This window comes from Phascolarctos cinereus, unplaced genomic scaffold (genome assembly GCF_003287225.1).
Source record: "Phascolarctos cinereus isolate Bilbo 61053 unplaced genomic scaffold, phaCin_HiC Scaffold_2;HRSCAF=192, whole genome shotgun sequence".
In the NCBI taxonomy this organism is placed as follows: Eukaryota; Metazoa; Chordata; class Mammalia; order Diprotodontia; family Phascolarctidae; genus Phascolarctos; species Phascolarctos cinereus.
The window spans coordinates 251332198-251358179 of record NW_027555625.1 but is presented as its reverse complement, the minus strand read 5'-3'; the positions used below and the strand labels follow the sequence as shown (position 1 = coordinate 251358179).

Below are 25982 nucleotides of genomic sequence, written 5' to 3'. Positions count from 1 at the left end.
GCCCAGACAAAGCTATCTCCCTTGGAAATTTCAATGGTGATGCCCCACCCCCACCCCATTGTGTGTCAGTTTGTACATCTAATATGTACATCTTTGTCTAACTGCCTGTTAAGATAGATTCTTAAAAAAAAATAGGTTCGAGAGAGATTGGAAATGTGGAGCACTGTTAGGAAAATGAAAGCTGGGACTAAGCAGTGAGTTTGCTTTACATCTATGATCATAGAAGTTTGGCTGTTAGGGATGAATATGGGATCAGGGAAGGGGGAGGAATCCTACAGAGTTCAAGACAGAAAGCATTTGGTGATAATAGAGTTGAAGTTAAAGGCAGAATCCAAAATGAATTAGATGTTTGGTGCTGCCAATGACATAGGGATTTCAAGAGTCAAAAGGAATGCAAAGTTGACCTGTAAGACTCCTAAGGTTGAATGTGTCAACCTGTGAAGATGAAGTAGCTTTGTTCTTGAAAGAGCCAGTCTGTGGAAGAGAGGGCCTGCCCGTGCCTATTTTTTTTTCTGAGTCAATAAACAGACACACACACACACACACACACACACACACACACAGAGACAGAGAGAGAGAGAGAGAGAGAGAGAGAGAGAGAGAGAGAGAGAGAGAGAGAGCAAGCGTCTGTCTGCAGCACACTGTGCTAGACACTAGGAGAGAGTGGTACTTGTATGTACTGAGAGTTTACCTATTGAATGTGTTTTAGTGTGTGACAGTCATAGAGCTTATGAGAGAGGGGGGATCTGTGTGTGAGGGAAACACATACAGAGCTTATGGGAGAAGATGGCCACTACGTGCGAGTGAATGTGTGTGTGATGCAAACTGTCAACACTAAACACTCCACCTAACTAGAAGGTGGTGTGAAGATGCTGGGGGTGGGAAGGGGCGGGAGTGGGGTGGAGGAGGAGGAGCCAGGGGTGAAGGGGAAAGGTGGAGCGGAGAAGCTGGCGGGGTAGGGGAGGGGGGAGACGAATGGAGGAGGAGCCTGGACTGGGAGTGGCTCCCGGTGGGGGATGCAGAGCATAGGGAGGACTGGGGAGGCCTGGGGAGGGCTGGGGAGGGCTGGGGAGGGCTGGGCTTGGCAGGGCGGGGCGAAAGTGACTGGCCGGGGGAGTGGGGGAAAGGGGGGGAGTTGTCTAAGCTGTGAGGTAATTTCCGCGATCCGGCGTTGGAGGTTTGAATAGCCCCGGGGGCAGAATCGAAAATGATTCTGGAGCGCAGGAGGCCTTGGGATTGCGGCCTGGGACTGGAGGCCGGGGCGTAGCTGAATGGCGAGAGAGAGAGCTCCGGGGACTACGAGAACCAGAGCCAGGTCCGGGACAGCGGGCAAGGGTGGGTGTCGGGCGGGGGCGGGGCGAAGAGAGCAAAGACTAGGGACTCCCTGCTCTTTCTCTGGACAGACGTTGCATTGGGATTCCAGCCCCAGACTTTGTTGAGTCCCAAAGGAACAAACCAGGGGTCCCAGGTTGTTGCTTTTGCTTGGAATGAGCCAGGATCCCTGTCCCCGCGAGGCCCAGACCCAGAAGGGGATGGATTAGGATGCAGTGGGGGTGGGAATGAGGGGGACACCTCCAGCCATTATTCCCAGATCCCGGCCTCTGTTCTTTGGTTGGGGGATGCTATCGTTCTCTCCACAAGGAAGAAGCTAAGAAACAGCACACACAGATAATCAGGGAGGCAGGACTGGAGTCACACAGTGGCTGAGGTGTCAGTGCACCTTTGCAGCTTCCCAGTTCTTTTTCTCTCGTATCTTGTTTTTATTTTCTTCTAGTCTTCCCTTCTCGGCTCTGTCAATATATTCCCAGTACGTACCCTTCTCTCCCTTCAGGCGTTTCTTCTTAATTTCAAGGGAGTGATGAAGGAGTGATTGCTATTTGTTAAGGGTTGCTGACAGAGGGACTGGAGATGGGTAAAGCCCACAACTGGAGGTGGCCTATTTCTTCTGTTCCTGAAACCTTTTAGGTATGGGAGCCAGAGTTGATTGTAGTTTAACTGAAGTTGAGTGAAGCCTAAGAACCCCGAGGCAGCATTCTGGGGTTCTCTGACTCCGGGACCCTTGGGAAAGAAATAGTCCGGGTTTTGGCCTTGCCTGACCCGAGATGTACCTCTGCTGACTCACCGGGAGGCTCGGCTTGAAAGACACCCCTAGTGAGGCTTGGGGAACCTGCCTTAGGGGAGAAGGAAAGGGCAGTAGGAGTGAGCTGAGTCCTTGGGCACTTGGCAGGGTTCTGGCTTTGAGGATCCGAGAGGATAATGGGTGTTCCTGCCCTTGGTGGTGCTTTTGAGTCAGCACCAAGGCCCTTGGCTTATAAGCAGGAGAGAAAACCTTGGAGCCAGAGAGAAACCTGCCCACCTTCAGAGTAGAGGGGAGTAGAGGAATAGCTGCTTTGACTGAGTCTTGCCTCCCTTTGAGTCATCAGGCTATTGGGCCCTGGGAGTTGTGGTGAGAAAAAAAGGAGAGTATTGATGGGAGGAGACTATAGCTAGAAGCCCTTGAGGGAGGCTGTCCTCTTGAGGATTTGGGGACCTGGACTAGACATTAATTCAGTTGGGTTGTGTCTTGTAGAGCACTACCAAATCTGGTTAAGGCTCTTCAGTCTGCTTTCATTCTCTCAGAGGATTGACCCTCTTCTGTCAGTCTGGAAAAAACGTTTTTGTTTGGGGAATGAACTTAGTGTTATGAATACTTTTTTCATTGATCCTTTATTTACCCTTCCAAGGGTCTCCTTAAAAAAAAAACCCCAACATCCAACAGCACTCCCTTTAGACAAAAAAAAAAACAACAGAAAAATGTAACATTTCGAGGACAAACAATCCTGAAGTCCTGTTGTTTCTTCATTGATTTTGCTTGTGAGTAATAGGGAGGATCTGAATGGCTTCCCAGATCTGGAGAGGTGGCCACAACGTTTTGATTGAGTCTATTACTTGGTGTGTTAACTTTGTGTTATTGATTAATTTGTGTCCCTCTTTTTTTTTCCTCCCCTACAAAGCTCTTGCATCTTCCCATCTGCTAATCAATCAGCAAATAGTTGACACTTAATAAATGTTTGTTGTTAAATTAATCAACAGGCATTAATTACTTACTTAGGTGGGAAGCACTCTGATAAGCATTGGTGATACTAAGAGGCTAAACCAGCCCCTACCCTCAAGTAGGGGAGTAGGGGAGAGATAACATACAAACAGCTATTTATTAATAAGATATGTATAGGGTAAATTGGAGGTAATCACAGAGGGAAACATTAGCATTAAGGAGATTCAGAAAGGGCTTTTTGCAGAAGGTAGGATTTTCATTTAGACTTGAAGGAAGCCATAAGGAAATAGAGAATTCTAGGCATGGGAACTGCTAGTGAAAATTAACTGAGTTGGGGGATAGAGTGTCTTGTTCTAGGAACACCAAGGAGACCGATGTCTCTGGATCATAGAGTATGTGGGAGTAAGACTGGAAAGGTAGGGGGGAACCAGGTTGCGAAGGTCTTTAAAAGCCAAATAGAGGCCTTTATGTTTGATCTTGAAAGGAATAGGGAGCCACTGGAGTTTATTGAAATGGGAGTTGGGGAGTAACATAGCCAGACCAGTCCTTTAGGAAGATCAGTTTGACAAGTGAGTAGAGAGGATGGACTGGAGTAGGGAGAGACTTGAGGCAGAGAAGCCAACCAGCAGTCTGTTTTTGCCATAATCCAGGCATGAAGTGTACCAGTGTGGTGGCTATATGAGTGGAAAGAAGAGGACATATATTAAAGATGTTACCGATGTAGAATCTATAGGACTTGGTGACAGATTGGATATTGTTAGGCATTTTAGGGGTAGAGAGAAAGATACTAAGTTCTGGTTTTTGAGTTTAAGATGTCTATAGGACATCCAGTTTTGAGATGTATAATAGGTAGTTGGAGATGTGCTACTGGAGATCTGGAGAGAGGTTAGGCCTGGATAAGTAGATCTTAGGATCATTTTATAGTAGAGATAGTAATTGAATCCATGGTAGCTAATGAAAGATCACCAAGCAAAATAGGTAGAAGAGAAGAGGGCCCAATATAGACTTTTGGGACACCCATGGTTAGTGGACATCACCTGGATGAAGATACTTCAAAGAAGACTGAGAAGGAGTGGTCATATAGGTAGGAGGGGAATCAGGAGAGAGTAATGTCATGAAAACCCAGAAAGGGATTGCAGAGAGGACAAGAAGGATGAGGATTGGGAAAAGATCATTAGATTTAGCAATTAAAAGATTGCTGGTAACTTTAGAGAGAGTTGTTTCAGTTGAAAACCAGTTAGTAGTAGTTAGTAGTTAGAAGAGAGTGAGAGAAGAGGAAGTAGAGGTACCTAGTATAAACTTCGTTCTTTTTTTTTTTTTGAAAGTGAAAAAATATGCTTCAGTCTGCACTTACATTTATCGGTTCTTGTTCTGGAGGTGGATAGCATCTTTCATCATGAGTTCTTTGGAACTGTTATGGATCATTGTATTGATCAGGGTAGCTAGGTCTTTCATGGTTCACTATGATCACTACAATATTGCCATTATGCGTACTGTGTTCTCCTAGTTCTGCTCATTTCACTTTGCATCAGCTCAAATGAGTCTTCCCAGGCTGTTCTGAAGCTATTCTCTTCATTATTATTTTTTTTTAGGCAATTGGGGTTAAGTGACTTGCCCAGGGTCACACAGCTAGTAAGTGTCAAGTGTTTGGTCTGAGGCCAGATTTGAACTCAGGTACTCCTGACTTCAGGGCTGGTGCTCTATCCTCTGCACCACCTAGCTGCCCCCTCTTCATTATTTCTTAAAGTACAATAGTATTTCATCATAATTATATATTACACCTTGTTCAGACATTCCCCAGTTTGACAGGTATCCCCTCAATTTCCAGTTCTTTGCTGCTATGAATATTTTTATACATATGGGTCCTTTTTGTAAACTGCCTTCTCAAGAAATTTAGACACTAAAAAGAGAAAAGATAGGATGATAGCTATCATGGTTATTGTAGGTAGGATGATGAGGACTTTTTTTTTTAAGGTTGGAGGAGACATGGGTGAATCTATAGGAGAAATAGGGAGATGGGGGAGACAGAAGATTAGTAAAAGAGTAGGGATAAGAGAAGCGGCAGTCTAATGGAGAAGGGAGGGGATGGGATCAAGGGTACATGTTGAGGGGTTTGTCATAGCAAGAAGGGGAGTCCCTTGAGGCAGGGGTGAAGGATGAGATAGTGGGAGATTTATGAGTCAAGTGAAATGAGAAGGGAAGAAGAAGGAGCTTCTATGAACGGGTTCAATGTTTTGTAGGGGATGTGTGAGGCAACCTCCTCAGCTGAAAGTGTGAAGGGGGGAGCAGGGGTAAAAGGTTTAGATTAGCCACTGTGGTGAGTGGGATACTGTAACTGTACTTACCTGACTTAATGCACATGTGGTCCTGTGGGTCTGCTTAATACAGAAATGGAAAGAGAAAGGAGAAGGAGGTTGTGGTTTTTCTAGGAGATGATTTATTTCTCTGGGACTTTGATTCCAGTTATTCAAAAGCCAAAGTAATATGATTCTCCATTATGCAGGTAGGAAAACTGAGGTGCATGAGGTAAACCAAAGGCTTATTTTATTACTTGGGAAAATCAGACCTCAGGATTTAAAGAAATAGGAATATGGTTAGGAGGGAACACTTAAGAGTTCTAGCCTGTCCAATCTGTACCTTTGGGTGCAGAGGCAGAGGTCAACATCCAGTCTTTGCTTCCTTTCCCCATGAAATGACCTATTCCTTGAGAATCTACAAAGCTGTCCAGCTTGCTTTTCCTTCTCTCCACCCCAACTGCTTCTCCTAATCTATCTCAGTCATGTGGAGTGGGGGAAGAGAGGGAGAATTTACTGTGATGAAATCCTGTGTCCTGAGGCCAGGTGGAATCTGCTCCTCTGCAGGGTTCCCAAAGGTCACAGATTTTGCTTTTCTCCTACCCCTTATCTCACCCCTAAATGGAAATGTTTTTGTGGGAGCTCAGCAGTACTGGATGCAGATAGACTGAGAAAGCTTGAAAAGGTCCTCAGTTTACTAGTTGGTAGAATCAGATATTAAGTCTCTTAAGCCTTGGAAGATCAAAATGAGGAAGAGCTCACTGAATATTAGTCCCCAGAGAAATTTTTGCATAAAGTTGCTGTGTCCCTATGAAATATTAGTGGAGGTTTTGGGTGATGGTGATGATGATGATGGTGATATTCTCTCCCAATCAGGGGCCATCCTGGCATTCGGGAGCATCTCTACCCCTAGGAAAAAGTGACCTTAAAGAGTTGGCATGGGGACAGAAGGAAGAGCCCATGGTCTTCTCCCCAACTGTGGTTAGAGAGTTCTGTTTCTGCCAGTCTTCCTACCTTTCTACCTCTCCAGCGTAGAGTGGTCATCATAGGAACCTCCCTTCCCACATCTCAAGCGGGCCCTGCCCTATGAGCTTCTGGGGGAGGCCTGGGTGACATTTCAGTATTCATGGTAAGGAAAAAATGTTTATAGGATAGACAGGCTGCCAGGATTTTGTCATTTGGTTTTTGTAGTTGAGTAAAAGAGAAAATCATTTTCTTCAACTTGGAAAAGTACCAAAACCTAAAGCTTTCCTTCTCTTTCACAAAACCATGTCCATCTATCTTTCCACATTGTGCTCCAAACTTACCTTCTCCTTGAAGTTTAGTCTTTCAAAATGAACCTCACCTGCCTCTGGTCACCTTGTCCTTATGGTTATTGCTTTTACCTTTTGTCCTGTAGCCACAGCGATAATTAGTTAGATGTTCATTTCCATGTTTTCCTCTGTGAGTTCTAAAGCTTTGTTTGTATTTAGATTTTATCCCATGATATAATGGGGGCTTCTCTAGGGCAGGGCCATGCTTCTTTCTTTTTCTTGATGGAGCAAGTGGCTATCCTTGCCTGGAAGGAGTCATCTCTTCTGTCCCCCTCCTCTTCTAATCCCCAGTTCAGAGTGATGACTATTCCCATCTCCCTAGGGTTCTGAGTTCAGGACATGAGTTGGAGGATGCACTGATCCTGAGGTCCAGCTACCTTGAGGACCTTGCTGTGCCTGCTGCAAACCGACCCAGTGTTTGGGGCATCTGAAGCACCTTTAGCTGGAGTCATTGGATATTTTATATCTAGTTCAAGTGTCCTGTGGAGGGAGATGCCGTCACTCAAAAAGGGGCATCTGGCTCGGCTCCAGGGCCAACTGAATCGTCTCCAGAGCCAACTGGACCTACGTGTGGGCTGCTCAGTGTGCTCAAAGCCTTTGAATGAGAGCACATATATATGGCATTCCATAGAACACAACTGCCCCCGGGAGATCCTCCTGGCAAGGGCCAAGGGAGTACCTGAGCATAGAGAATGGAGAAAGGTTGGACGCAGGCCGAGCTTCCCCCGGCCCAGACGTTATGAAGTGTGCCGCTACTACAAACCTGGGGTGGGCTGCAGGAAACACCACAACCAGTGCACATTTGCCCGAAGCTTAGAGGAAGCACTGGTTTGGACTTTTGAGAGGGAAAACAATATCGCCAGACTGTGGCTGAAAGCTAAAGTACAGGGCAGCTTGTACCAGGGGACTCCCAGGATCCTGACTGCAGCTGAGGAAATAGGGGCTGAATTTGGAGGCTATTTTCAGGAACTTTGTAAGCCTTGCTTCCGGAACTGCCCTCCACAGGTGACCGTCCGGGGTCCAAACCTGCCGTGCCCACAGCATGGGGCCTCTAACCTGCTTATCGTACATGTAACAAGTGAGGGTCTTAGAAAGAAACAACTAGTGGAGATCCGGCCCCTGCCCCGGCAGAACCGCCTCCTGGAATATTGTATGTATGTGTCTCGAGGACATCCGTGTCGGCATGGGACTGTTCGCTGTCAGTATGCTCACAGTGATGTGGAGAAGGCCGTGTGGGAAGCTGAGTCCATGGGCTGCCTCACTCGCTCTGACTTGCTTGAGCTTCCAGCCACCCTGGAATCTGGAGCAGGGTCTGGGACCAGTGGTGAGGATGGTGGTAGAAATGGGAGCCCATCAGTTCCACCCCAGATTCAGCTATATTGCCGAGCCTGCCTCGTGACCTGCAACTCCCAAGAGAGTTTTGAGAACCATTGCTCAACCCTGGAGCACGCACAGATGGTGTCCTATGACCAGGGGGCCCTGTGGGAATACCGAGCCCCTCCCATTGGGCTCTGCAAATTCAAACTTTGCAGCAGGTAAGGCTTCTGGGGCAGGAAAAGGCAGCACTTTGTTTTTTTTTTCCTTTGGCTAGGCGATGGGGTTAAGTAACTTGCCCAGGGTCACACAGCTAGTAAGCGTTATGTGTGTAAGGCTGGATTTGAACTCAGATCCTCCTGCCTCCAGGGCTGGTGCTCTATCAACTGCGCCACCTAGCTGCTCCTGCAGCACTTTATTTAGCAAACATTTGAGTGTGGACTGTGTGGCCGGCTTTAGGCTAGGCGCTGTGTAGGGAGAGAAGAGAAGGAATTAGTGCTTAGTGTCTCCCCTCAAGGAGCTCTTTCCACCTTTCCCCTTCTTCTCCTCCATTCATAAGTAAATATTAAACTCCTGTATGCAGGACATTAACTGGACTTAGCTCCATAATGGTACCCTACTTCTGTACAGTACATGGCTTACAATGAGTTAATCAGCAAGCATATATTAAACACTTACTATGTGCCAGGCACTGAGCAGTGCTTGGGATACAGAAAAAGACAAAATCACGGCCTTTGTCCTCAAGGAGCTTGTATCCTGCTTTCCAAATGAGGAGATAACATGTAGACAACTATGTACATACACAAATATGTGGAGTGTAAATGGAAGCTAATTTCAGAAGGGAGTCACTGGCAGTGAAGGGGGGGGGAGGAGAGGGAAGGAAGGGACACCAGGAAAGGCCTCTTGTATGCTAAAAGTGGGATTTGAGCTTTCTCAGCTCTTTATCTCATTTTATTATCCCAGCAGCTCTATGAGGTAAGAGGAGAGGAAACAGACGCAGAAAGATTTAAGTGACGCAGGTAAAGGTGATTGTAAGGAGTCAGATCCAATTTTGGAATGCTGGGTACCTGCCTTAGTTCAGTGTTCTTTCTGTTCTATCGAATGTGGAAGCAGACTGCTTTTTAGTGTCCCCAACTCCAGCCACTCAAGGCTTGGCCTCTCTAGGGGAAGGACTGGATATCTTAGCCACTCCTTACCTTCCTTCCTTTCTCATCAAAACTTGCATTTCATATAAGCTATTGGACTAGCCCTCAGCCCCCAAACTCAGGGCTCCAGCCTATGGGAAGAATCCATAAATGTCACTCCCTTTACATGTTCCTGTCTCTCACCAAACCAGACACTAAGATGGGCTCACAGGATCATAGATTTAAAGTTGGAAGGGATTTTCTAGGTCAAGGTCATTTCGGTTTATAGATGTGAAAACTGAGGCAAAATGATGTGGCTTGCTTAGTCATAAAACTGGTATCAGAGTTGGCATTTAAACCCCAGGGTCTTCTGATTCCAAATCTAATATGCTTTCCATCTGACCTTGCTACTGCCTCAGCAGCATGGGAAAAGGATAGGACAAGACTTTTATTGCTCTAATCATCCAGCTGACTACTATGTTTGGATTTCTCATTCTATCAGGCTGGATATCTGTGAGTATGGGAATGGATGCACCAGAGCACACTCCCTGGAAGAGCTGCAGGAATGGATTGTGCGGGCTCAGGCAGCCCAGATGAGAGAGGAATCAGCCCGGCAGGATGGACTTCTCTCCTACCAGGACCGGCTTTTACATGAATATCAGCACTGCAGCAGTGAAATGCTGGTGGTGAGTAGGCTTTAGTGAAAGGACTTTGAGGAAGGACTTCAGAAGAGGGGTGAAGAATGGGGAGGGCCTGGGTCTGATCTCATGGACATGGATGGGGAGCTGGGGCAGCATCCTTTCTGCTAACAGCCTCCTGTGCCCATCTGCCTCTCATCAGATTTCCGAGTCTATATGTGATGTAACTGTGCACTGTGACCAGCCCTTACAATGCCAGGTAGAGGACAAGAAATCCCAATGCAGATGGAAATTTATCATCCGTTCTAAGGTTTGTGACACCGTTTGGGGAAGTGGGGTGTATGTGAAGTGTTCCGGCTCCCTCCTCACAACAGTGGAAGCAGTCACCAAGATGATGGGGTTGCATGATGACCCACAGAGGTATGCCAATATTACTGAGGAAGTGAGGGATCTAGAAGACTGGTGCCACAGTGGATCCTGTCATCTGGAGCAACTAGTAGAGGAAAAGCTATGGCCTGAGACCCTGGCCTGGCTCTTGGGGGGAATAAAGGGGACTGGGGGGAAATGGAGGGAGAGAGAGAGAGTTTAGGGGTAGGTGGGCCAAACTGCTGATGTTGCAACATCTTTCCCCATCACCTCTATAGGACCCACTGCAGCACGTAGCCCTCCTCAAACGTCAGATGGGAGCAATCTTTTCCTTGGTGAGTCCTGGGCTTCCACGAGGACAGCTTTATGCCCAAGGCTCAAGGTTCCTCGTGCAGGGGGCAGTGATGACCTTCCAGGTGGAGGTGCTGGTGGAGTGTATCACCTTTGGCAGCTACGACCAGTGGGTAGCTTTTGACTTTGGACGCCGGCCTGTCCTGGTACAGAAGCTACATGTACAAGTGGGACAGAGGGAAGCACCTGGGATCCTGCCTACCTGTACGCAGGACCACAACTGTCTTCTTGGGTTGATACGCTGGCACAGTGGAAATCGTTGTGTGGTGCCCAATGTGGCTAGGACAGTTGAACAGATGAAGCTACTAGCCAAATACAAAGTGGGCCCCCAGGAACTGGAATACTACAAGTCAATGGCCTCTGACCAGATCCCCATAACTCCAGTCAACTATCGGGATAGGATGCACCAATTCTTGTATGTGGAAGAGGAGGCTCAGCAGGAGCTGGTGGCCAAGTGAGCATGGGATGGAGTCATTGGCTGGGGGAGGGGGAAGGATATGAAACAGGGAACAGAGGAAGGTGGCAATTAAGGGTCTGGGAGCCATGTCTCCCTATGATGCCCTCATTGCAATGCCCAGGATAATCAGAGTCAGAAGAGATCAGGAAATACCAGAATAGAAATACAGCTAAGTTTGAGGGATCTGGATGGGTTAGAGAGGATCCAGAGAAGAGGTCTGTAAGAGGCATAGCTCACTAACTTATTTATCCCTTTGTCACAGACTGAACCTTCAGGTGGAAGTCACATTGACCTCCAAGATGCAGACCTTGGCAATGGGCATGAAGCTTGCACCACCTGGGGAATTGTATGCCAAGGTTCCAATTCCTTGCTCCCTGACACCAGACACAGACCAGGGCTATTTGCTAAGTAGAGCTGTTAGCACTGCTTACGTGGCACTTGTCCCTGCCCCTGACAATCATGTGTATGAGGTTCGGGTGGAAGTCAAGGCCACTTCAGAGCAGAATGTGTGGCTCCTGCTGCCAGCCCACTGCTGCTCTGCCTTGGGACTTAAGGATGAAGATACACAGCTTATGGAAATCCAGTTTCAAATTGACAAGACTGTATTTGGGATATGGCACCAAGCCATTGATGCACTTCAGGATGACAGACTGGTGGCACCTGATGTACCTACCTGTTCTCTGCCTTCTTTGAGGCCACCTCCCCAGGAACTCCGTGGTAATCCAAAACAGAAGCAGGCCATCTCCTTTATCACGGGTACAGCCGGTAGTCGGAGTCGAGTGCCTCCACTGCTCATTTATGGCCCATTTGGGACAGGCAAGACATACACGCTAGCTATGGCCACGCTAGAGGTTATCAAACAACCAAACACAAAAGTGTTGATCTGTACCCATACCAACAGGTGAGCTGGGCTGTGGAAAGGGCAAATGCAGCTTTCTTTGGGTCAGGATTGGGGCTCGATTCTACTAACATTTGCTAGGTACCCATGAGATCTAGTGTAGTATCATGTATTACACTATAGAGTAGTAGATGATACCCTAGGAATACAAAGATAAAACTGACAATGTTCTTGTTTACAAGTAGCATATACACAGTATCAAATTCACAGAATTTTAGAGTTGGAGGGGCCTCAATGGCCATCTAATCTAGATTAATGTGAAGGAATGTGAAGAATCCCTTCTGTAATATAGCTGGTTATAGTTGCCAAAGATCTCCAGAGAGATTGAGACAGGTCATTCTACTTTTAGATGGTTCTAATCATTGGGAAGTTTTTCTGAATAAATCCTCTTTGTAACTCCCCTCCCTTATGGTCCTATTTCTGCCCTCTGGAGTCAAGTCAATCAAGTCTAATCTCTCCTCCATATGGCAGCTCATCAAATATTTGAAGACAGGGATCATGTACTCCACCAGTCTTTGCTTCTCCAGATTACATAAATAAGGCTGATACAAGGTAAAATGTGATTGGGCAAATGGAGGAGAGAGATTATTTTCACTTGGATATGGGTGTCAGCATGGGGTGGGAGGTTCATGGTGGAGGTAGAATATAAGATGGGTCTCAAAATGAAGGATTTTTACAGTTAGGGATTGATTGATAGTGGTGAGTTTTTTGGGGGTGTGCTGGAGCCAGCTTTAAGCCAGGGTTAAGTTACTGGTTATTAAAATTTCAGTGTAAGCAGTCACACTTGGAAATCAGTAACCCTACAAATTAGGGCTTGATTTATTGTTTTCTTTGCCTAGACTTAAGAAATCAATGGAGAAAATGTTAATAATGCATATTAAACTTAAAAAGTGTCATGTGTAATTCCCTCACCTGTGAGTTTACCTAGACAGTAGGTTGGGAACACCCAAAGATTAAATATTTATGATGGAAATTGGATAATTGGCACTTGATTATTATCTTTGAATAATTTTGAGAGCGGAGTTCCTTATCTGTGTCTCTCTCTTTCTCTCTATCTGCCTCTCACCACCCCTACATATCTCTTTCTTTCCATGTCCCCCTCTCTCTCTCCTTTCTCTGAACAAAAATGCTTAGCACAATATTTATTAAATGTTTCTCAACAGATTATCAAATTTATCTTAAGTACTTTAAACATGTTTTAATTTAATTTAAATTTTCATTTAAGCACTTTGGACCTCTCCTTTGCCTCTTTTTAAAAACATTATACAATTTGCATCTCCTGGTAGAATGTAACCCCCTTGAGGGATAGGAATTGTGTCTTTTTATTTTTGTATACCCAATATTAATGAGCACAGTGCCTTGCAAATAAGAGGCAGGAAAAATTGTTAAATTGAATTGAAGTAATTGAGGAAATCCTGTAGCCATTCTCCTGAACCTCTTCTGTTTTTCTTCCACAGTGCTGCTGACATCTATATCCGTGAGTACTTTCATGCCTATGTCACAGCTGGACACCCTGAGGCTGTGCCACTGAGGGTCAAAAACACTGAAAGCTTCCTCAACCAGACAGACCCAACCACACTGCAGTATTGCTGCCTCTCAGATGATGGACGCTCCTTCTGCTTCCCAACTCAGGAGAAACTAAAGCAGCACCGCATTATAATCACGACCACTACTTTATCCCGCTCCCTGTGTGTGTCACCTGGTTTTTTTTCCCACATTCTCATTGATGAGGCTGCTCAGATGTTAGAATGTGAAGCGATAATTCCATTGGCCTATGCCACCCAGAACACCCGCATTGTCCTGGCTGGGGACCACATGCAGATCACCCCCAAACTCTTCAGCGTGGGGGCCAGGAAGTCTGCTGATCATACACTGCTCAATCGGCTATTCCAGTACTACCAGCGGGAGACTCATGAATTGGCTTCCCAGAGCAGGGTCATCTTCCATGAAAATTACCGTTCTACCAAAGCCATCATTTCCTTCGTGTCTCGGAATTTCTATGTGGCTAAGGGCAACCCTATTCAGGCTAGTGGACAGATCCCTGGCCACCCATGCAAGTACCCACTCATGTTTTGCCATGTGGCTGGTACTCCTGAGAGAGATATAACAATGACATCATGGTTCAACAGGGCCGAGATAGTGGAGGTGATTGAGAAGGTGCAAGAATTCTATAGTATCTGGGCCTACCAGTGGAATAGCCCTGATCTGAAGCAAATTTGTGTTGTTTCCCATGGTTCTCAGGTGATTGGCCCTCTTTCCATCTCTGTCTTTTCTCTCTTGCAGGGATTAGAAACAGAATCTTGGTTTGTCAATGGGCAGGCAGAATTTTGTATTTAAACTCCTACCTCCAAATGACAGCCACTCTAGATGTCCACTGGGCACTTTAGGAGCCCCATGGTTCTTCTCAGGATCCTCAAGAAGTATCCTGTGTATGGACTGGGGAGTAATGATCATTTCTGGACCCTTTTGTGGTCTAAACTTTTCTCCTTTTCCTGGAAAGGAAGGGCTCTCTGGGGTCCTTCATCATTATCGTTACTCTCAATGATTCATCTTCATCAAGTATATGTCTGCAGATAAACATGCTCAGATGCAGCATAGTCTAGTGGATAGAGAGAAGTCCTTGAAGGCAGAACAACCTGGGTTCAAGTCCAGACTCCAACCTGTCCTGGATGTTTGACCCTGGGCAATTCACTTACTCTTTCAGAGTTCTCAGACCACTCTCTAAGAGAAGGTACCAACTTATATTTGTAGAGACTTTTCTCACCTGGGAGTTCCCTATGCTAATGAAATCTCAGATCTAGCCCTTATCCTTATTCTTATCCCTTGTAGAGAAACATAGGAAGATGCACAAGTAGTAGAATGATTGTCTTTAGCAAACATTACAGTAGCTCATGTCCTTTGTGATCACACTATATTGGTACCAGGTACCAGTATTTCTAACGGAGGCTGGAAATTTTGTGTGTGTGTGTGTGTGTGTGTGTGTGAGTGTGTGAGACCCATCATCTAGCAGAGTGAAGCTGATAGAAACTTAACTTTTTCTCTGAATAGTCTATGAAGGCTTCATGGAGGAGGTGGGATTTTGTAAACTGTGGAATGATCTGAGGAATGTGGCTTAATCTTTTTATTATTCTGAATGGTTTTGGAAAGGGAGGGTGAGTATACAGATGATGTATTCTTTCTCCAGGTGAAGGCACTGGATGGTGCTATTTGGTTCTGATGGAATTAGTTTGGAGGCTGAGGTCTGGGTATTAAGCTTGGTCATATAGGGTGGGAGTCTTGAGGAATATGAGGTCACTAATCGATCCCCCTGTTGGTCTATTTTTCAGGTAAAAACACTGAGGCAGGAACTGAGAAAGAAACAACTAGGAGAAGTAGCAGTGGAGAATTTTGAAAATCTGCCAGGTGGGTGTCTAGTGCCAGGAGTGTAAAGCTGGAAGGTAACATGTCTAGGTCCTGTGAGGATGGGGACATGGAGGACCCTATTTAAGGTGACCTTAGCTGTCTATTTAGAACCTTATTTATTTACTATTACTACAGCCAAGCTCCTGGGCAATAGATGGTGGAGGGGCCCTGTTTTCTAATTCCTAGAGTCTTTGATACGGAGACTTATTAAGGGCAGGGGTCCCTCAAAGGTCACTGTATGTATGTATGTATTATGTATGTATGTGGGGGTCACATGTGGCCCTCTAGGTCCTCAGGTGTGGCCCTTTGACTCCATCTAAACTTCACAGAACAGGGGAGCAGTATAGAAATTTTTACTATCTCTTCTCAGCCCCTCTAAGACCATGATTAGTTATTAGTTGCAACTTTTCAGGGAGGGGAAGAGGCACACTTAAAGAGGCCGAGTGTCGGGTCCTCTTTATAACTACAGTAGGGAGTCTTTGGTTAGCCTGATTACAGATACAACACTGCATGTGTGATCTTCTTTAGCGCACACTAAGGGTTGGGGGAGCCATGACTCGTAAGGTATAGGGCCAGGAGTGGGAGGTGGTGGGGTAGGGAAGCTTTCTGTTGGATCACATCCACCTGGATAGTTCTTGATGATAGATGTCAAGCACCTTGATAATCTTCATCATGTAGTATAGAGATGCATGATTTCTTTAGAGCTAGACCTATCCAGAGGGGCTGAGAGTCAAATGTCTGAGAGCTCTGGCCTTGGCTGCTTCTTTTCCCTGTAATGGGAAAGGGTCCCCAGGGCAGGTTCCCCCTTTGCCTGCCCCCACCCAGAGTCCTTCCCAGGGTCATCTGGCTCTTTGACCATTTGGGGTTCCCACCTGGCCTAACCCTTTCCTGTTCTGCTTTTGCTCTTCTGGCTATGTTCTGATTTTTTGGTCTTGGCCCTTCTCTTAGGTCGAGAGTTCCGAGTGATCATCCTCAGCACAGTCCACACCCGGGACAGCCTGCTCAGCAGCTCGGTCCCCCACCTGGAATTCTTCAGTGAGGCCCGAGTGCTGAACACAGTAATGACCAGGGCCCAGTCACAGGTGGTTGCTGTGGGTGATGCTGTGGCCCTTTGTTCTTTCGGACGTTGCAGCAAGGTATGGAAGCACTTCATTCAAGAGTGTGTAGAGATGCGCAGTGTGTCCCCTGTGGACCTCACTATGGAACAAATCAAGCAAGATGTGGCACACAGGCAGCGCTGGGCCTGGCAAAATGGACTGTACCCTGTGAAGGCCCCCAGGGAAGAACAATTAGAAGAGGAGGACAATGACAATGACATTCCTTCGTGGGTATCTGATGCTGAACTCAATGCTGATGACCCCATCCTGCAGGAGTTGCTGGATGAGAGCAAGAATGTGGCAGTGACGGTAACCGAGGATGGGCTGCTGAATGTGACATCAGGTGCCCGGTCCCGCCATCAGGGACAGCAGTATTTAAGCTTCCCTGTGCCAGTGTTGCAGAAATATCTACGCATGCAGCCCAAGATATATAGGAAATGTGAACTGATTAAGGAGGCCTTTGAGAAGGCATCTGCCTTCACCATAGATGACTCCCCACCCCTCATTATTCAAATCAGAGGGCGCACCAACTGTGGTATGGCCTTCACTGGTGACCAAGTTCTAGTGGAAATCCTGACCCCAGAATTGGAGGAGCAGGGGTATTCCTGGCGCCCCATGGGCCGAGTGGTAGGTGTTCTGGAAAGGCGTGACCGTGAACTCATCTTCATATGCAAGATGGATGAGTTTGACCCTCGAGTAATGATCCCCATTGACCCTTCAGTCACCAAGATCTTTGTACCAGAGCTAAAGGATAAGCCCAACACCATTCCCATCCGCCGTTTACAACAAGGACACATTAAACTTATTAGCTACGAGAAAATAACAGAGGAGACCAAGCGCAATCAGCTCTTTCGTGTACAGATCATCTCCTGGAAAGAGAGGTTCTATTATCCATTAGGTATCATACTTGAGATTCTTCCCTTGCCTTTGACCTTAGAACAAGGTTTTAAGATTCTGGACATGGAATACTCTCTGAATGCCAATGGAAGATACCCAACTCCTGTCATTAAGGAAGTGAACCAGCACAGCTGCGGTAAACTTAGTCTGCACCGGGGACACTGGAAGGACTGCCGGGATTATTTAACCTTTACTGTGGATCCACAGGGCTCCCGGGATCTGGATGATGCTATCAGTGTCCGGGACCTGGGAAGCCAATATGAGATAGCTGTCCATATATCCGATGTGGCCAGCTTCATGCCAAAGGATGGGGCGCTTGACCGTGAGGCTAGGAAGCGAGGTGCCACATATTATGCTCCTGGAAAGGATCCTGTGGCCATGCTCCCATCCAGGCTCAGCCAGGACCTATTCAGTCTCCTTCCCCAACAAGAACGTCGAACCATCTCCCTGATTCTTACAGTGGAGAAGGAAGGTGACCGAGTAGTGCAATGGCATATCACGCCGTCTATGATATGCTCCAACCTCCAGCTGACTTATGAGGAGGCTGAAGTTATTATTAAAAGTCACCCTGGGGGTGGGGCCAGGCTGCCTCTCCGGCTGGGCACTGTGGAAGGCTGTGTTGTGGCTGCTTATCACTTTTCCCAAGTCCTCCGCAGACGCCGCCTTCAGGGAGATTGCTACTATGACCAACCAGATGAAGACAGCCCTCTTGGTTCACGTAGCTCCCACCAGATGGTTCAGGAGCTTATGATCCTATTCAATAGCTATGTAGCTAAATTCCTAGTGCACAAGGATAACACAAAGTTGATCACCCCACTGAGGTGCCAGGCTGAGCCCAATCCTCAGCAAATAGCCCAGCTAAAGGAAAAGTACAATCACTTGCTCCCTCTGTCCCTCCATCTCTCTTACCGTCTCTCTGGCCAGCCCACCAGTGCTTCCCAACCAACCAGCTCAGGACATCACCTTTGCATCCTGCGTCCACTTTGGGACCACCTGTGTCAGGCTGCTGACAGCAAAGACTATAACAAGATGGTGGACCTCATTGCCACAGATGACATCCACCCCACTCTGGCCCCAGCTGGGCTGGAGTTCCGAAAGCTGCTCAGCCGTTCCTACTTTAGCCGCTCAAACTCTACTAGCTTGTCCAGGACTGGACACTACTCATTGCAGGTGGACTGGTACACTTGGGCATCGTCCCCTATAAGACGCTACATTGATGTGGTGCTCCAGCGGCAGCTCCATGCTGCCATGGGCCAGGGCCAGCCTGGCTATTCCCCTGAAGATATTGACTTGTTGTGTCATGACTTCAACCGGAAAAATGGGCGTGCACAGGCTTATGAGCGCAAGGCCCACTGCCTTCACCTGGCCACCCAGCTTAAGGCCCAGTTGCTGACAAAGTTGTGCTTTGTTGTGAATGTGGAATCTGCGAATCGCTTTTTTAAGGTGATTTTCCCCATGAACCGGGATACCTTGCCTGACCCCCATCTTGTCAATTATCGTGCACTGCAATTGGTAGAGCAGCCCACCTTCATCCCCGAACGCCAGAACATAAAGTTGGTATGGAAAAGGCGAATGTACTCTCTGGATAAGGGCAAAGCATGGACTCCATCCTCCAAAACCCTGGTGGACACACATGTCATGCCAGTAAGCAGTGTCCTGTGGCAGGACCTGCTAGTGGCCATCCAGAACCAGGACTTTCAGAAAGCAGCAGCCTTGCTCCTAAGGTCTAGAGGGGCTGCCCAGACATCCTACCATCGGCCCCTAGGCCAGGTGATTCGAAGCAAGTGCTCCCACTATGTAGAGGTGGTCCTAGAGCTAAGTACTGGGGATGCACTACAAATGCAGCTGACCACTGATGTCCAGAGGGGCTTCCTTGTGCCCTCCATCCAGATGTGGATGTTGACACCAGGTTTTGCCATTTGCCTGGAGCATGCTGAGAAACCCATTGACTGCTTTTCTCGCTATGCTTCCCAGGCAACCAAGGATGTGTACTCTGAGGCACAAGAATATTCCCGGGTGTGGGAACCACTCTGTGCCATGGAGTCTGCTTCTAGTGCTGTGGCTGAGAATGACTCTATTCTCTTGCATGGTGTTCCCATTACCTGGGACCAAGAACGGAACAGCCAGGGACAGATGCAAGGTTCCTTCTGCTTAACCTATACCTTCCTCAAGGAATGTGCAATTGATATCAATTTCAATTTCTGCTACCTCTGCATCCGGTTGGAGAACCTAAAACTCCAGGGTCCAGTAGAAGAGGAGGAGGAGAAGGAGAAAGAAAAGGAGGCTGCTCTGTGCCAAGGCTTTGGGAAGCTCAGCTTGTGCAAGAAGGCAGTAGACCCACCCGTGGTCAATACTCTTGACTCTTGTTTGAATGTAGACCCTGACACCTATACCTGGGTGGCTCATGGGCTAACAGATGAGATAGAGCTGGATGCCAAAAAGGTTGACCGAAGAGAAGAGCAACAGAGAATCCATTTTTCCCTACACCATGTAGCCATGGATGGCATCCCTATGGAGGTCACCAGAAAGGGAACTTGCTTCACCATTGAGATTATCCCAAAACTACTGCCAGATATGTAAGTGCTCACAGAATGGTAGTGGTGGAGGGTGTGTGTGTGTGTGTGTGTGTGTGTGTGTGTGTGTGTGTGTGTGTGTGTGACTGGGGCAGAGGTGACCACAGTTGGGCCAGTACTCTCACCTTGGGAAAGCAGCATCCCAACCTAGAAGATCAGAGGTTGGGCTCTTATGTCCTGATCATTTTTAGGCCATTTTGCCAAAGTTCCATTTAGTCTGGAGAGGTCAGAGTATTTTCTAGCCCCTTGACTTTTTGGTCTTGTGTCTGGGGCCTCTAAGTCTTTCTGTGTTCCTCATTAACCTTCTTGCCAGGCAGTTCTCTGAAGCGGCAGTTGCCTATGTTTTCCCTTCTTCCCGTTCTCTGAGCTGTCTCATGGATCCTGCTAATTATAACTGAGGATTTCCTTCTTTTTTTCTCCCAAGCCGGAAAGAGGAGGCCATCTGGAAACTGAAACATGCCTCACCACTTGTCACCAGCATTGCCCTAGGCCAGCCCATCAAGGAAGGTCAGTCACAGAATGGCATTTGGGTGCTTAGCTCCTCAGTACCCCTGTGATCCTGTCTGGTCCATGAATAGTAAGGGGGATGGGCAGGCAGAGAAGGGTATAGGAGAAGGACCTTGGGACAGGGTCCCAAGGGCTTGACTTTAGCTCTACTTTCTCCCTTGTCTCACATTCAAATATTCTTTCCCTTTATTCCAGCCTCTGGCACTGTTTATCCCTTCTGTGACCCCCTCTTCTCTCTCTTGATTTAATGAAAAAAAAAATCCTATCCCTAGATTTCCCTCTTATTCTCTGTTCTGTCTTTTCAGTGTCCTGCATGACCGTGAAGTCCAGTGTCCTGAAGCGTCAGACCTTTGACATTCCACGAGGAAAATTCAGGCTCAATAAGAGTCAGAACAGTGCTGTGCTAGAGGCTCTTCAAAAGCCTTTTACTCTTATCCAAGGGCCACCAGGTGAGGCAGAGCCTCTAGTGCATACTGGGTAGGGAATGACCTTGGGTAAAGCTCCCCACTGGAGAACTTTCATTAGACCAGTGATGTGGCCAGTGCCATCATCCCCATTTCCAGACCCACCATGCTAGGCTGGTGAGCATAGAAAGATAGCCTGAATGCAGCCTCTGAATGTGAAAGCTAATAGAATCAAAGGTTTAGACTGAGAAGTGAGTTGATATAATTTAGACCAATCTCTTATTCCCCTTCATTTTTAAAATGAGAAAACTGAATTGAAATGGTTTGTCCAAGACCGTACAGGTAGCACTTCTGGGATCGGAACACATGTTTTCTGAGCGTGCTTTCTGCTAAACTTGAAGGATTTGGTTCTAATTCTTTTTCATCTCTGGGTTCAGGTTGAGCATGTGGAAAGCTATGACCTGGATGTCTATAGTTATCTTTCCTTTTTCAGTTCTCACCATGTAGGGACAAGGGAGTTTTCTTCTCTATAAAATGAGGGGGTTGGACAGAGTTCAGAAACTAGGAGTATTGGGAAGACTATATAACACAGAATTGTCATATTCCTTCCTCACTGCATGCAAAACAGACTTAGGAAGGTTTGTAAGATGCTTAGAAGGAAGTTATTTTTCTTATCCCATGGCTTGTGGCCAGTATGGGTCACTACCTGTGGCCAGTACCTAACTGTAGGCCACTACCTACTGAAGGCCACTACCTAACACTGGAAGATTCAACCTATAGATAGTCCAAGAGTCGTTAAATGGCTGTCCCAAAGTCACATAGCTAGTAAGAGCCCAGATTCAAAATCAGATCCTCTGATTTGAAATCCAGTAATTTTTGCTACCAGAGCATGCAGTCACTTGACTCCTATGCGGGGCTTGAGGAAATCATCAATAACTGAATGAGGATGAAGTGAGAACGTAGGCCAGGATGGGGGAGGAATGAGCTCACATTGCTGATACCTGTTCCTGGGGCTCTAGGCACTGGGAAGACGGTGGTCGGGGTCCATATTGTATACTGGTTCCATAAGCTTAACCAGGAGAAGCCTGAGACTGCGCCATTGCCCTTGAAAGGGGAGAAGAAAGACAAAGGGGAGAAGTGCATCCTATATTGTGGGCCATCCAACAAATCTGTTGATGTTGTTTCAGGTAAGTTGGCTCAGCCACTTAGACAATGATGCTTGGTGAAGTACGTGATAGTCCAAGTGTCTCCATACTCAGGACTAGGAGCTATGGAAGATGAGACACTAATATTAGCCTTTCTTTCCCCAGAAATCCTCCTTCAATGGAAGGAAGAGCTCAGGCCATTGCAAGTATATAGTGAACAGATGGAGGCCATGGAATTCCCTGTACCAGGGAGCTACAGAAATATGTTTCGCAAAAATATCCGGGAAGGGAAGCCAAAACCTGAGCTCAGGTAGGAAGGGTGTGTGTTTGTATGCCATGTTAATGCATGTAATAATGTGTTTCTCTCTGTTAATGTGTCTCTGTGTGCATGTATGTATAAGTATGTGAGTCTTCTCCCCATCCTTACCCCTCTTTGCTATTTTGATGTATGCATGTGTTACATAAGCAGTGGTGAGGGCCAAGCTGGTGATCAGGTTGGATTTGGGTAGAGGTCTAGACCTATTCATAGGGCATGGTGAGTGTGGAATGGTCAGCCTGGATCTCCATAGGAATATAGTCCTGAGCAGGAGTCTTGAGGTAAGGCCTATGGTTGCCTTGCCTCAGAGTAGGATAAGATATTCAGGAGGAAGTAGGTGATAGAAACTGAATCATGACCTCTCTCCTTACAGAGACATCATTCTCCATCATCGTATCCGGATGCCATCCAATCCATTCTGTCGCAAGATTATGGAATTTGATACCAGAGTGAGGATGGGGGATCAGTTCTCTGAGGAAGAGATTGAACTGTGAGTAGCTCCAGGGAAGGGGTTGGGAAAGTAGTGTCTCCTGAAGGCCTGGCTGGAAAGTCTAGGGAGTTAGGAGAGTGGTGTGTATGCATGTACATGTGTGTGTGCGTGTGCTGAGGTGAGGGGTGGTGTGGTGAGAGAAGAGGCAGAGTGAAAACGGTTGCAGAGATAGCTTTAAATGTTCTGGAGCAGGAGGGGATATAAATGTACCAATCTGCTCTCCAGGTTCTAGAACAGTCATATTGTTACTATACTGGTGATAAATGGAGACACTCTGTAACAGTTATAATTTTGTCATATCTGATGGATCTAGACATTCTGGAATATGACCTCTGATCTTCTTGAATGGCGCAAAGTTTCTTTGTAAAAATTTCTGCCTGCCCCTCCCATTCCCCACACACCTGAGAGCCTCTCCTTATAATAAAGAATTAAAAAGGAAGAAAAAGTTCAGCAATATACTAATCAGTACATCAAGTCCAATAGTGTACCCACGTGTATATATAGTACGCCCCATCCCCCAAAGAAGGGAGGGAGAAGTGCATTCTTATCTCTTCTGTGGGGTCAAACTTGGTGATTATAATTACATAGCATTCAGTTTATCTTTTTTTTGTTTCTGTTTACATTGTTGTGATTATTCCTGGTTCTTCTTGCTTTACTTTGTATCAGTTGTAAAAATCCTCTGCTTCTCTTCATTCATCTTAGTGTAGTATATGTTCTGTTACATTCATGTATACAGTTTGTTTAGCTATTCCCCAGTCAGTGGGCACCTGTATGTTACAAAAGTATTGCAATGAATATTTGGTGTATATGAGGCCTCTGTTTTTTTGGTGAGGCAATTGGGTTTAAGTGACTTGTCCAGAGTCACATAGCTAGTGAGTGGTTATGCCTCTGAGGCTGGATTTGAACTCAGGTCCTCCTAACTCCAGGGCTGGTGCTCTATCCACTGCACCACCTAGCTGCACCCACTCTCCGTCTTTTCTAGCTTTCTGTTTTCTCCCTCTGCCCAACCCCCACTGGAGAAAACAGTAAAGATGTATAACAAACATGTGTACTCACGCATTAGGCCCATGTTTCTTTCTTTTTTTCTTTTTTAATATAGGCAGTTGGGGTTAAGTGACTTGCCCAGGGTCACACAGCTAGTAAGCGTTAAGTGTTTGGTCTGAGGCCAGATTTGAACTCAGGTCCTCCTGACTCCAGGGCCAGTACCCTATCCACTGTGCCACTTAGCTGTCCCTAGGCCCGTGTTTCTTAACCTTAGTGTTTGCCCTTAGCCTTCCTGACTTCTTTTGATCTCTTTTATTTGACCTGTCAGATATAAGTCAATCACCGCAAAGGCCCGGAAACATGAATTAAGCACCCACGACATCATCCTTTGTACTTGCTCCTGTGCAGCCTCCTCCATTCTCACTAAGCAGCTCAACATCAAACAAATTCTCATTGATGAAGCTGGCATGTCCACAGAGCCTGAGAGCCTCATCCCCCTCGTTAACTTTCCCCAGGCTGAGAAGGTGAGATAGTGCCCACTTTGATTTTCCAATGCTCCTGGCCCTGCTTTTCCTCTGGGGTAATGAGGAGGTAGAGCAAGTGGAATAGTTGGAATGATACCTGGTATGAATAGTTATTGCACGTACCTTCAGTGCCTGATCTCCTCTGGCCTAAAAAAAGAGACGTAGGAACTGCTACGAACCAGCTGGACTGCATTGGGTACAATTAGTAGGGGAAATGAGGTCAAAAGATGGCTGAAGGGAAACAAATTAAAGGCTGGAGATCCTGGCCACGTGTGGCTCTGGGCCTGGCTGAAACTCTTTTCCTCTTTGGGCTCCAGGTGGTGTTGCTAGGGGACCACAAACAGCTTCAGCCTTTTGTAAAGAATGATCACTGTCAAAATCTGGGCTTGGAGAAGTCCCTCTTTGAGCGCTACCATCATCAAGCTTGGATGCTGGACACACAGTACCGAATGGTGAGAGGCCTGGTCCATTCCTTTTCCTTTCCCTTTTCCTATTCCTTTAATACTCTGCTCCCCAAGTCTCTGCTCCCACACAAATAATCACAGTCACACCAGTATGTATATTCGTATACATAGGCACATGCATACTGTGGCAGATGAAAGATGAAATGACTGAGGAAACAAAGGTTCAAGCTTCCAAGCATTTTGATTTATTAAGCAATGCATGGCAATTGACCAACAAACCAGGACCAGACTCTTCAACTTAGGGAGGGAAGGGGAGAGACAGATTTTTCTACATCAAAAACAATTAATTAAATAAGACCAATTAATTAAAAGGAAACAATACAACATCAGATAATCTGATTTCTAATTGGATGAAAGATTAAGGACTTTCCAAGTTGGGAGGGGTGAGGGAACAGGTACAATTTCCTGAATTCAGAAAAGAGGTGACCCAATCCTCCCAAGTGTCTGTAAATGGTCAAAGGAACATGGAAAAAATAACCAATTGATCAGTACAGGGCCAGTTCTCAGATAAGGCATATGGATTGTTTGAGTTGTACAGTTGTGAAAAAACTCCTTGCATCAATCTTTGGATCTGACTGGGTTTTGATGAGCATAACCTAGGTCCTTAGTTAAGGGTCTCTAAGTAACAGGTAGAGGTGGTCCAGCTTCCCAGCCACACAGTGCTAGGTTCAAACAATATGATAAGGTTTTCTCCCAATTCTCACAATTGAATGAAGTTTTATCACAAGACAGAAATTGGACTAGCTCTGTAATTGAATAGAAACTAAGCTAGCTCCAGAATTGAGTTAGAAGATGGAGTCAGTGTGGTTCACTCAGTTTCCACAATTAACCACTTGCTGTCCTAATCCCTTCGATTTCCTCGATATACATATTCATACACGTACACAACTGCCTCACAAATACCCATAAATACAGCCATACACACAATCATACTCCCATTCCTACACATATACAGATGAATGCACAGATGCTCATATATAAAAATAGTTTTTTGCACAATTACATGAACCAATGCAATCACAGTCCTATACATATGCACATATACATACAACTCCCCCTTAAATACATACACATATGCAACTTATTGTATTCACATAGCATCCTACAGATAGAGAGATATACATAGCCACTTACCCCTCCCCTACTGCAAATACAGATACCCATCTAGATGTGCTCTTTCACACCATCCAATTTCCACTTTCTGAACCATTGGTCACATGGCAGCAATGTGGCATTTAGGTTTTCTTGAGGTCACAGTGATGGATCGGAAGGTGCTGGTGGTAGAATGGAGCCAGGGAAGAATGTTCTATGAATATAGTTGAGTAATCTCCCAAGTACTGGAAGAGAGAAGATCTTTGATCAGGAGGGCTTGATTTGCTCTGTAAGAGGC

General features: G+C 46.4%; 1 protein-coding gene across 1 annotated transcript in view; it reads left to right on the top strand.

The window, feature by feature from the left end:
* The first annotated feature begins 1151 nt into the window (after positions 1-1151).
* The window catches only part of HELZ2 (helicase with zinc finger 2), a 35803-nt gene continuing 10972 nt past the window's right edge, over positions 1152-25982 (top strand). The window contains exons 1-16 of the mRNA XM_020981596.2: positions 1152-1315; positions 6964-8176; positions 9582-9765; positions 9920-10027; positions 10362-10888; positions 11154-11792; positions 13247-14030; positions 15116-15191; positions 16140-19761; positions 20183-20265; positions 20571-20714; positions 21689-21856; positions 21980-22124; positions 22504-22620; positions 23933-24128; positions 24446-24580. Of these exons, the coding sequence (XP_020837255.1) occupies positions 7134-8176; positions 9582-9765; positions 9920-10027; positions 10362-10888; positions 11154-11792; positions 13247-14030; positions 15116-15191; positions 16140-19761; positions 20183-20265; positions 20571-20714; positions 21689-21856; positions 21980-22124; positions 22504-22620; positions 23933-24128; positions 24446-24580 (7971 nt within the window). The 5' untranslated portion in view covers positions 1152-1315; positions 6964-7133. The remainder of the gene's footprint in view (positions 1316-6963; positions 8177-9581; positions 9766-9919; positions 10028-10361; positions 10889-11153; positions 11793-13246; positions 14031-15115; positions 15192-16139; positions 19762-20182; positions 20266-20570; positions 20715-21688; positions 21857-21979; positions 22125-22503; positions 22621-23932; positions 24129-24445; positions 24581-25982) is intronic.